This window comes from Lontra canadensis, unplaced genomic scaffold (assembly GCF_010015895.1).
Source record: "Lontra canadensis isolate GAN:19392208 unplaced genomic scaffold, GSC_riverotter_1.0 scaffold61, whole genome shotgun sequence".
Taxonomy (NCBI): Eukaryota; Metazoa; Chordata; class Mammalia; order Carnivora; family Mustelidae; genus Lontra; species Lontra canadensis.
This window is the reverse complement of record NW_022631055.1, coordinates 9,836,877-9,849,298: the sequence shown is the minus strand read 5'-3', so window position 1 is coordinate 9,849,298 and position 12,422 is coordinate 9,836,877. Positions and strand designations below refer to the sequence as shown.

The following is a 12,422-nucleotide window of genomic DNA, read 5'->3' as shown; positions in this document are numbered from 1 at the left end:
AAGAAAAGTCCTGGACTCTGGGACATTGGGTTTCTCCTGGTCTCTCACGACAGCCAAGCTCCCTGTTTCCCGTGTAAATGAAAGGCAAAAGCCCTCCCTGGTACATGGTACACCAGTGAGAGAGGTCCTGAAACAGGCTTGGAATCACGTGTACTGGCAGAGCTGCCATGGGAGAGAGGAAGATGCAAAAGCTCGGGCTATAAAGGGATTAAACTGAAATAGAGCTACAGGCTGTTTATTGGTTTTTATATTTTGATTTTGGAAGTTACCAAACAGCTTACCTCTGTGTATGTGTTGATAGGTCACGTCTAAGATCCCAGTGCACCCCTGCCTCCTGGTGTTTATGCTCTGTGGAATTCCCTCTCCTGGAGTATGGACGGGACCACATTTCTGAGTAGCAGACCAATGCCAAAGTCATGTGATGTCACTCCTAAGATTAGGTCGTAAAGGACTGTGACTTCTGTCCTGCTAGCTTTTCTCTCTCTTGCCTTCTAAACTTCCTTGCTCTGGTGAAGCCAACTGCTTTAAAGTGCCACATGGAGAGGACTCATGAGGGTGGGGGCCACAGCCATCAAGGAACTGAGATCCTCAGTCCAACAGTGTATGAAGAACTGAATCCTGCCATCAACCGCGTGAGTGAGCTTAGAAGCAGATTCACCTTCAGCTGAACCTTAAGATGACTTCAGCCCCAGGCAACACCTTGACTGCAGTCTTGTGAGCCAGAGAACCCAGCTAAGCTGCACCCAGATGCCTGACCCACAGCAACTCTGGGATAGTAAATGTGGGCATTCTAAGTGACAAAGTTTTGGGGTCATTTGTTACTGAGAAATAGGTAACTAATACAGTATACAGAACTCCAGAGCAGGGATCAGCAAACTTTTTCTGTAAAGAGATAGATAGTAAATACTTTCACGTTTGTGGACCTCATGGTCTCTTGCAGTTACTCAACTTTGTTGTTGTAGCATGAAAGCAGCCATAGACAATATGGAAATGAATAAGCATGGCTATGTTCCAATAAATCTTTATTTAAAAAAACAGGTGGTGATTTGGCCCCCTGGCTGTAGTTTGTTTGCCAATCCCTGCTCTAAAGTACAGATTCTGTGGAAATATTATTATTATCATTTTTAAAAAGATTTTATTTATCTATTTGAGAGAGACAGCAAGACAGAGAGAGCATGAGCAGGGGAGAGAGGCAGATGGAGAGGGAGAGGCAGACTTCCCCGCTAAGCAGGGGAAGGCAACGGGCTCATTCCCAGGACCCTGGGATCATCACCTGAGCCGAAGGCAGGTACTTAACGGACTGAACCACCCAGGTGCCCCGGAAATATTCTGAGTTAAAATGCATGGTCTCCATTTTACCACTGTATTAAAAATTAGTTTAACAATTAAAAAAAAAGCTCAACCTGTCACAGCACAACAATTACAGACAGCTGAACATGGAATCAGATGTTCAGGAAATTTCTAAATTTGGTAAATAACCTAAGAAGTTCCAATATTTTTTATGATAAGTGGATACCTCTCTATCTGCATCAGATATGGAAACGTTGGAAGTCCAAACTGGAGGTAAATTAGAGCCAGAAGAACACTTACTACATCAGCTGTTTATATCACAACTACAATCACAATAGCCCCTTAATCACGCACCCACTTTCCCCTCATACGTCATGCTTTTCTGCCAGTGAGAACCGATGATTACCTTTGCTTTTGGACAACGGTGATGGCGGCTGCTCTGTAAACACTTCTAGGGGTGGGGAATCGTGGTGGTCGAAGTCTTTGTCCATGGCTTCTATGAGACTGGTGATGTCTGAGTCCTCTGAGCTGTGCCTTGTGCTGCCGGCACGTTCTGGGTGGGCAGGGTGCGAGAGGGGGGCGGGGGACAGCCTGTCCAGCTGCGGCTCCTGGTGCTGAGGCACTGGTGGTGGTGGTGGAGGTGGAGAGTGCTGCTCCAGCGGGCTGTGGACATGGTGCTGACTGCTGTGCTGGCTCTGTTTGGCTCCTTTGGACTTTCTGCCTGCTGCGTGACCTTGGGCCACTGCACTAGAATCTAAGACAAGGGGGCTTGCTTTGCTAGCAGCTTGTGCAGAAGTCCTGCTAGAGGTACTTGAGCTGTTTTTTGCTCTGACGTTTTCCACGTCAGCTGAGTTTCTATTGCTGTGACTGCTGTGTGGGTGCACCGGTGGGCCACACTGCTTGTGACTCCCTCCACTGGTTCGGGATGATGATCCGCCTGCTCCACAGAATCCCCTACTGTGACCGGGGTCACAGCTGAGTGTGTTCAAGCTGAAAAAAGGACCAACTGCAGATCAGTAAACAGCAACTTACAAAATCTAAGATTAAAAAAATGTCACCTCCTCAGGACAGCCACAAGAGAAATATAAATTAAGGAAAAAAAACCCAAGCAAGAAATAGGGATGCTTTCCACAATTTTATAGTATCTGTTCTCTCTGAAAATTTAGCAATCAAGTCAGTGATCTAAGAATATTTTAATCCTCACTAACATAATAATAAAAACATGGGATTTGCTGTGAGTTCTTAGTAGAGAAGAGAGGTATACACAAGAGATTATGAAGTTATTAGAATTAAGATTTCTTCCCCCTTGAGCAAAGATGAAAAGAAAAACTTATTTTTTCTTTTAATTATATCAGCCACATCTATGTGTACTAGAGAATTTATTTCCAGCATGTGAACATACTTTCCTTCAGATGAAATACCAACGATTCTCCTGAGATCAAATGGTCTGCCCACATCAAAGGGTGGGTTCGAGGCCTCAAAGGACAGTCGCCTTCGAAATGGCTCCCAAATTCCTTGAGCTTCTAAATAGGCTGTTCCAATTACCAAGAGAAACAGTGCACTGTAGGGGCACAGAACGTGGAGAGTTGGGATTCACTTGTTAGTGTAAGGATAACAAAATTTTATATCAAAGGCAGAGTTTCTTGGTAAAGTACAACTGGATGTATAAAGCAGAGATGCCTGAGACAATTTTTACTGGACTAGACAAAAACAAAGCGTCACGAATAAAAGTCTGCAGGGTCCTTTTTATAGAATGCCAACTTACATGGAGGCTGATAGAGAAGAAATAATTACTTGTATCAGAACAGATACTTGGAGGTTACTTTTCCTTTTATGAAGAAGAAGCTTTTACCTTGCGATTTTAACCTTCAAGGCCAATTCTTTTCCCTTAAAGGATGTGTGGGGTAACTATGTAAATTTAGAGGCAAGTGTATCAGATTCTCTAAACCCGTAAATATACTGAAAAAAAGGTAAGGTTGCTGAGGATTTAAAAAATATTTCTCATGTTTTGTGTTGCTTAGGTCTGCTTAAAAAAATACTATATAATGTTGAGTAAATTACCTATGCCCAAATCAAGTAACTTTACCTGGCAAATTATGAGTGTTTTCTTTCCTTTAAGAAATTAACATGTACTTAATTTCTATAAGAAATTTTAAAGGTAGAAGACTTCTGCTTATTGTATATGCTACTAAACCAGGGTTCAGTTCTGACTGCTCCCACTAGTAGACGTGGTTTGATCAAGGCAAAAAGGTCTGTTCTGTTTGCGGACATAGTGCTAGAACAGTGACTGGCACACAGCGGGTGTGCGAGCAGTAGTGTCAAGTGATGCCTGAACACCAACCTCAAAAGAAGATGCAAGTACCTCATTATTCCTGAGATGATGATGTACAGAGCCAGCTCCCAGTTGGGTCTGGGCAGGGCTTCTGCACAGGTTGCTAACATATGGTATGGAAGGGATGCGTTCAGTACAAATACAAATTCAGAGCCACTGGTTGTTATAAACTTCAGTTCACGAATAACTCTAGAAGCTGTGAAATCAGGAGTAAACCTAAAACAGAATAGCAGCAGTTAGACTAGTTTTAAAAATACACCACAGCTGGTTACATCTAATACCAGTGCTACACACCTTTGGATCCTAACGGGGAATTTTAGAGTTTGGTACATCTATTCAACTTCTAAGACTTCATTTTAAGGTCTCATTTTAAAACCGAGAAAGCATTATTCTCTGAGGTTAATAACAAATACAACTATATTCTGTTGGTAATTAGAGAAAACTGCATGAAAAAGAAGAATAATGAGCTTAAGTATTAATTCAGGAAGTGCTCTCTGAGCTTCTCTCCCTTTCTCTTTTCTCCTTTATCTGAATCCACTCTTTTCTCTCAGGACATACTCCTAACATATCCCGAGAGATAAAGCGAAATATATGCACACAGAACCTGAGAGATAAAATAAAAAAAACCAAACACACAGAACCAAAAACCATCTTCGCTCTGGTGATCTTCTCTTCATCTCTTGCAGTACTGACTTCTGCCCTAATTATTTTATTTTTTATTTTTTGCCAACTGTATGCTCTCCAACCAGATGGTCGGCACTGTGAGGAGAGGCGTCTTCTTCTCCACTGTGCCATTAGGTATCAAGCACTACGCCGTACCTGAGTACTATCATTCCGTACTGAGTGACTACCCATTGAAGATCATGAAAGTATCACTCAGTTAAGGGGACAGAGGTTACATTTTATTACACAAACTCTATAATCTAACAAGTTACCAACTGACTGTCAAAATAGGCTGCAATTTGTATTATTACAATTGTAATAATACATTTATTATGTGGTGGTGGTGTGATGTATAATAATAATACAATTGCAATTGTATTATTCCCAATACAGGCATTAACAATGTCTTCTGACCAGACCATTATGCACTCCTCCATTGCACAACATGGAAAAACTGCATGTGTGCGATGCAGGGACCTCTCTGTTACTGAGACTGAATTTATAATCAATTTCCTACCAAAACCTTATGCTTTAACACAGCCCTGGAAATAATTGTGAAACCGGTTTCTAAGATTATCTGATCGACTTTGGAAATATAGGAAGTTTCACAAACAAAGACACGAAGAAATAACTAAAGATGAAGGGGAAACAAATCAAATGAGTACATTTGTGGATAAAGACTTTTTTTGCGAGTATGAAAACGTATCTTTGCACAGTCTGAACAACTGTACTATTTGAGGGTGATGGGAAGCCAGTAATTTGTTACACCTCCCAAGATAGTACTTACAATATGATTATGTCTTTAGAGGCGTTGGCGCTTAGTGCAAACTCTTGACAATTAACAACTTTAAAGCCGTATCCCTCACACGAGTACCCACTGACTTCAATGGTTTCTATGTGAATCTGAAGTTGCCCCGTATTCTCTACTTTAAATGTTCTTTTCAATGTGAAATTTGGTTCTCTTAGTTTCAAACCTAAAGGAAGGAATGTCAAGAGTATAAAATCTTGTTAGCATGTGCTGTAGGTCCAAATGATTATCACATTCACCATAAATGTATGCCAAACATTATGAACCACCTCCTCATGCCGAAGAGATCAGCTGGTACCCAGACTTCATCAGGAAGTACTATCCCACTTTGTTGTACCATTTGAGATAGCAAAAGTTTAATTATGCTTTATTTTTCATACTCAGAGTAAATCATCTAAGACATACAATGGAAATTGAACTTTTAAATATTTGAAGATTCAAATCAAACAACCCTGAAAACAAGTCAGGGTATTTCATTAAAAATCTTAAGTATTCATCACTAATATACACACGTGCACATAGAGAAATACTGTTTGTTTTGGGGGAATTATTTAGTTTTGGAAACAAACACTGAAAGTTGTGCCATTGAAACTGTTAGGAATACTTACTATCTGTACAATCTTTCAACAATGCTTCTGTGATTTTAAAGCGTAAGGAACTCCCTGGACCTGGAAGCTTGCCTGCCACCCTCAAGTTCTCAGTCGTTCCTTGTCCTTGGACCATCACAGCATCCACCACTGTCAGATTATTTCTGTGCAAGAAATACAGAATTTTCTCCCATTAAAATTTGCATTAATAAATCATAAATTTGCATAAATTATAGATAATTGATCTATAACTCTTATTTTTTTAATAAACCATGTAAAAATGAATATACTAAACTTTAGAATGAAACATTTACACTTCAAGAATTTAAAAATCTTTACATAGAGAGAAGCAAGAGTTTTTCATCTTTAAGAGTCACACATGGTATAGTGAGAACACTATTCAGGTTTTCAAGTTCTAAATATAATCACAGAGGTACATTTCATCAAGTGTGATATGTTGTGTGCATGTTTTGGACAAAGTGAATACCCTATTTATTTTTAAAAAAGATCTTATTTTTTTACCTGAGAGAGAGAGAGAGAGAGAGCATGGGGGTGAGGGTCAGTGGGAGAAAAAGACTCCCTGCTGAGCATGGAGCCTGATGTGGGACTCGATCCTGGGACTCCAGGATCATGACCTGAGCCGAAGGCAATTGCTTAACCAGCTGAGCCACCCAGGAACCTGTGAATACCCTATTTAATAAATTAGACGCACAAACTCACATTAAGACAAATCAAGTAAGGACTTCTGAGTAAGTACTAAAAATCAATGCAAATTTAAATCACAGAACATACCTGATTATGATTAGTGAAGAAACAGTTCTATTGTGAATTGGAGTAAACTTTACTTTGACAGATTTCTTTTCTCCAGGTTTTAAAATTAGGTTTAAAATTGAATGTCGAGAGAGGCCTTCTGTAAATCCTGTTGAACTCTGCAGTGGATGAGCCTTAAGTAAAACAACAGAAGTCACTACTATATTCTCTGGAAAGTAGTTTTTTTCTTTACCCCATCCACAGCCCATTACTAGTTTCTTGACCTGATTAAATGTGTGAACAATCTTACCCCTCATGATTCAGATACCGTTTAGCCTGCAGACAGAAGTAGCAACCAGTGATGGCCCTTCTCATTGTGCTTTAAGTCACCAAAAGGGCTTTGATCTCCTCTCACCAAAGTCCCTATATTTGTACTAGGCATTTGTTTTTGTATACATCTCTTTTTAAGACTAAAAAATTCTGAAATGTAATACACATATATAAAAAGGACACAAACCTAGAGCAAAGCTCAAAATTTTAGCACAAAGCTAAGAGCTGTGCAACCAGCACCCCAAAGTCCTATGTTGCCGTTCCCACTTTCATCCAATTTTCCTGTTCCTTCTCCTTCTGATGGGTATCAGCTGAAGAGTCTTCAGGGTGTATCAGATTTTTTTATTTGTAAAAATATTTCCAACTCATATCCATGTATCTTTGAATATTATTTTGAAAGCTCAGCACATAATTACTGTTTAACATTTGATTGACTGAAAGTTAAATAGCTTAGTTTGATAATCAAAAGATGGCTTCTTGACAGCCAGTTACAGATAAGATTTAAAATATACTTTTTATTAAAAATATGATAGTTCACACTTAAGGATACGCTGTTCTGATTTTTAAGCAACATTAAGTTTAAGCTTTTTTTTGGCGGGGGGGAGGAGGGTTGGAAACACCTGGCTACAAATGTCCACGGTTCTTCATGGCTTTGCTAATATGTGGAAGGGGAGTGAGGTTTGCATGACTTTCTCCTCCACTTGGCATAGTTAGATTTAAAACATACAGATCTATCTACTTGTGTTGGCATGATTCTACAAACATAACTTACAGTCAATAGACTTAATGAAGCTGCCTACTGAAGCATCACATTGTCTACCATTTGAGAGACAAACTGAATTAGCTGCTTTTCTCATGGAAGACAATTTATAGTTGAAAGAATGACTGACAGTCTGTGGTTGTTCAGACTTGGGTATTTGGTAGAGATTTTCACAAAAATGAAGTGCATCTGTCCAATTAAGGAAAAACAACTGAAGTATTTGTTGCCCATGATAAAATTTGAGTGAGAAAATTCAGAATTTTGGAAAACGTGCATCTACCCCCTGTGAACTTCATAGCTTTCCAATAGTTAAGGAATTCCTTGATGAGATTGGTAGTTATATAAATGAATATGTTTCTTTTGGATTTTGTAGAGTGAATCATGTCAACATTTGGAAGCTCTGCCTATCTCAGTGAACCAGTATTTTCTGAATAAATGATGCATGCGGTTAGAATTAATTAAAAAGGCAGTTAAGATACTCTTTTTTTTTGTAACTACGTATCTGTGCCAGGTCATGTCAGGTATCTGTCATATACTTCAACCAAAACAATACAGCATGAGAGACTAAATGCAGAAGCAGTGGGACTCTATCTGTGTATTAGGTCTGAGAGCCATTAAAAGAGATCTGTAAAAATGTAAAACAATCTGCTCTTCTTGCAAAAAGTCTTTTTGGGAAAATACAGCTATTTTTAATTTTTATGTTACCTGTGTTAAATGGAATGAGTTTATTTTCTTATTTTAAATGAATTAAATATTTTAAAGATCTTTCACAGTTTTTTCCCAGTTTTGAGAAATAACTGATATACATCACTGTATAAGTTTAAGACACAGGGGTCTCATTTACATATACTGTAAAATGATTACTGCAACAGGCTCAGCCAGCATCCACCTTCTTTCTTATACAGACACAGTGAAAAGAAAAGAATGAAAAAAAGAATAAAAGGAAAAGAACTTTCTCCCTGTGATGAAAACTCTTTGGATTACTCTCTTAACAACTATCTACTATATACAGCAGTGTTGGCTCTAGTCAACATATTGTAATCACACATCACACCCCTAGTACGTCCTCGTCCTGTACTTGGAAGTTTATACCTTTTGACCACTTCTCTCCCAATTCCCTCTCCCCTCACCCCTCTACCTCTGGTAACCACAAGTCTGATCTCTTTTTCTAGGAGTCTGAGTTTTTTCCCTTTTTTTAAGATTCCACATATAAGTGAGATACAGTACTGCCTTTCTCTGTCTGACTTATTTTACTTGGCATAATACCTTCAAGGTCCATATATGTTGCCACAAAATGGTAGGATTTCCTTGTTTTTTTTTTTTTGGCTGAATAATATTCCACTGTATAAATATATACCATAAGTTCTTTATCTATTCACTCATCAATGGACACTTAAGATTGTTGCCTTGGCTATTATAGATAATACTGCAATGAGCATGGGGGTGCGGATATCTTTCTGAGTTAGTGTTTTTGTTTCCTTTGCACATATTCCCAGAAGTGGGATTGCTGGCTCATTTGGTAGTTCTATTTTAAAATTTTTGAGGATCCTCTATGCTGTCTTCCACAGTGGTTGTACCAATTTATATTCCTACTCTTCTTCCCACATCCACACCAGCATTTGTTATATCCAGTCTTTTTGATAATAGCTATTCTAACAGGTGTGAGATGGTATCTTATAGTGGTTTTAATTTGCATTTCCCTAGTGACTGTGATGTTGAGCATGTTTTCATATACTTTTTGGCCTTTTGCAGAAAAGATCTCTCAGTTTTAATTTTTAATATGGTAAATACTGAGAGATGTGACCCACATGAACAAAAAAACCTCTTTGGAGTCATGAATAATTTAAGACTGTAAAGGAGTCCTGAGACCAAATACTTTGAAAACCATAGGTTTTATAACCACTGTAGAGGATGGTGATAGAATTCATCCTAACCTTACTCTAAGATCTAGTATTTCATGTTTAGAATAAATTTGTGAGATCCTAGAATATTCTTACACATCTTCCTACCTTTCACAGTGCCTACACTTCAGTGTTTTATACCTTGTAAGTAACACTAAAGAACTTGTGTTTGATAAGAAAAAAAGGTAAATATTAGCTCATTTACTTCTTATGTGTATTTCCTCCCTTATAAAAGCAGGGCAAAAGAAATCTGATTATTGAGCTTTCTAATTATTTGGAATCTAGATGATCTTGAGCTTATTAGGTTGTCATTTTATGCATTTTATGCATGGAAAAAACCGACCAGGAAAAGATTCCAAGAGAAAGGCACAAGACTAGAATATATGTCTACATTCCAGTCTGGTGTTCTATTATTTGGCAGAAAAAAAGACACATTGAAATTTACTTTCTTACATTGAAAATTACTTTCTTACACAAAATTGACTTATAGACAGTATAAAAAAAACTACTATTCTACAAAGATTTAGCTTACACATGCCTTATAGACTAAAACACAAAACTATGGGAAAGAACACAAGTATTTCAAGAACTACAGAATATCTGGTTTGACAGGCTAATTAGGGACACTGACTACATGGCATGACAGTATGGGGGAGGGCTCTGGGATCTGAGAGAACCAAACTTTAATTTCGCCCTGCCAGTTATATCATACCTGCTAGGTATGAACCTGGGGCAAGTTCCTTCCTTTTCCTGAGCTTTATTTTTCCCCAGCAACAGAACAAGGAAATCTTTACCTTTTGGGGTAGTTAGTAATTGCTCAGCCTGGCTGCCTGTAATGATTCCATGAAATTACAGATGTGAATATACCTGCTATAATGCTGACACATACTAGATGCTCATGCAATACTGGGAAGCATTCTTCAAGATGGCCCCCCAATACTGAAAACCTTCCTACTGCTTTTCTTTCCTGGCCTACTTAGCCACAGATTGACTTACCTGGTCAACATTTAGCACAGTCTTCCTACGCACCAAGGAACCGTTTGAAGGACTTCCCATGAGTTTGTTTAATCTGTTCAACAACTATGGGTCTGGCATTAATGGAGCTTACAATTTTATTTGGAAGTATCCAAAATAAAAATTTAAATGATCAAGCTCAATATTTTGAAGCTTAATAAAAATAAATTATGTTAGTATATACCTCATTTAGATACTCTCAGGGTTTCTGGTAGCCATTATTGTAAACCTTCATGGACTCAAGGAATAATGTCTGCAAACTGGAATCTTCTACCCAGTGTGCCTCATGTTGATCTAAATCCCATCTATTCCTCCTGGGTTTTTTTGTTTTTTTTTTTTGCCTCTAATTATTGGACTGCTCTGACTTCTTCAGTAACTTCCCCTTCAGCCAAATTTAAGGAGAATCAGTAGGTTTCCTCCATGTTTGTACTTATCATATCATAGAGTTATTTCTCAGGAATAGTATGAAGTTTGCATACTTACACTGTTTCTGAAGACTTGGAATTCTAGCGTTCTTAAATCTATCTTTGCCACCTTACTCAAGTTAAACCTAAAATAAAAAAAGTATATATATTTCTTCATAAACAGCATCATAATTAATGGGTAATTAGAGTAATTATCAAGTCTGTACTTTATTTGCAAATTACCTTTTGGCAGATTCTGAGGTCAGTATTACCAGATTAATAGCCTTCCAAAAATTAAAGGCTACAACTTATAGTTAATATTTTGTTCAGTTTTTGAAACTAAAATATTAAAAGGTTCCACTTGCTTTCTCTTTATGATCTTTCACTTTTTTATATTTTTTTAGAAAGGAGTTCAACATTACTTTTTCTTGTCTTACACCGAAAACTCTTCTAGATACTTAACATATTATGAATATCTCTCTCCAGAACCCCTCTCAATTTTAATTACGGATTTAGAATTTCTCTAAGTCAAATCTATAACTGTATAAGCTGTGATAGAGTTCTAAATGTGTAAAATAATAATTCAATGCTAATATAGAACATTTTGATTAGTTAAAGCAGTGCTTACCTTGATATTAACTTATCTACAAAGACTGAAGGATTGGAATATAAAGCCAGAGGAATAAATTGAATATAGACAGGAACATCTGCAGGATTTTCCAAAGTAATCTCTTCTTCCTTAAACAAAGTAACAAAACAGTAAATGAAATGTTTCCATAGTTAAAAGTAAGAGTAGATACTTAACAGCCCTGTTACGAATTTCCAAAAACCAATGTCACTCTGAATACTTACGGAGGAGCAGTTTGTATTAGTAAGTGGAAATTTCAAGTGCCGGGGTGAGCTAATTATAGAAGGCCAGGAGAGCTCAGCAGTGATTTTTGATAATATATTTTTTTGAAGGTCTGTATTTACTTCAAATAAAGCACTCAGTCTAGAAAAAAAAAAAAATTTGTTAGTTACTATATCAAAATGAAATATCTGAGTTTTCTGAATATAAGAAATCTAATTAGGCTTGTATACTTCAGAAATTTTATTCTGGCCCTGAATAAATATAGTTTTATTTGTTCTGACATTTTACTATGTTTTTAATAGACATCTATGAAGATGTCTGTTTTGGCACAAAGAGTTGCCAAAGTCTCTATCACTGATCACCTGTGTTGTTTTTGTACTGAATAGTGAAGGACAAGGCAGGCATATATGTATAACATACGGTGTTAAGGGATCCTAAAGGAACTTGCAGCCTAGTGGAAAGATCTAGACACCAACAGCAGAGTGCTGATGAATATTCATCAGCAGAACTTATGAGAAGACAGTGCGTTGCTTGGCATATGGCTTTTTGCCCCCCGAGATTTAAAAAAAAAAAATGAAGGAAAATCTTAATATGCAACGAGGATGTCAGCTGAAGTGGTAATACATATGAGGGTTTTGTGCAGATATATGTAGAGTTGTCAAAAATATTCAGGACCTCATTTGAATATTTCTCTACTTATGAGCATTCATAAGCCAGCTGTTTAGAACTCAAG

General features: G+C 37.6%; 1 protein-coding gene across 1 annotated transcript in view; it reads right to left on the bottom strand.

The window, feature by feature from the left end:
* The window catches only part of TMEM131 (transmembrane protein 131), a 213,815-nt gene that overhangs the window by 30,196 nt on the left and 171,197 nt on the right, over positions 1-12,422 (bottom strand). The window contains exons 23-31 of the mRNA XM_032877892.1: positions 11,692-11,830; positions 11,468-11,577; positions 10,919-10,985; positions 6,473-6,624; positions 5,702-5,844; positions 5,073-5,259; positions 3,653-3,838; positions 2,693-2,851; positions 1,697-2,280 (exon numbers count right to left, since the gene is read on the bottom strand). Of these exons, the coding sequence (XP_032733783.1) occupies positions 1,697-2,280; positions 2,693-2,851; positions 3,653-3,838; positions 5,073-5,259; positions 5,702-5,844; positions 6,473-6,624; positions 10,919-10,985; positions 11,468-11,577; positions 11,692-11,830 (1,727 nt within the window). The remainder of the gene's footprint in view (positions 1-1,696; positions 2,281-2,692; positions 2,852-3,652; positions 3,839-5,072; positions 5,260-5,701; positions 5,845-6,472; positions 6,625-10,918; positions 10,986-11,467; positions 11,578-11,691; positions 11,831-12,422) is intronic.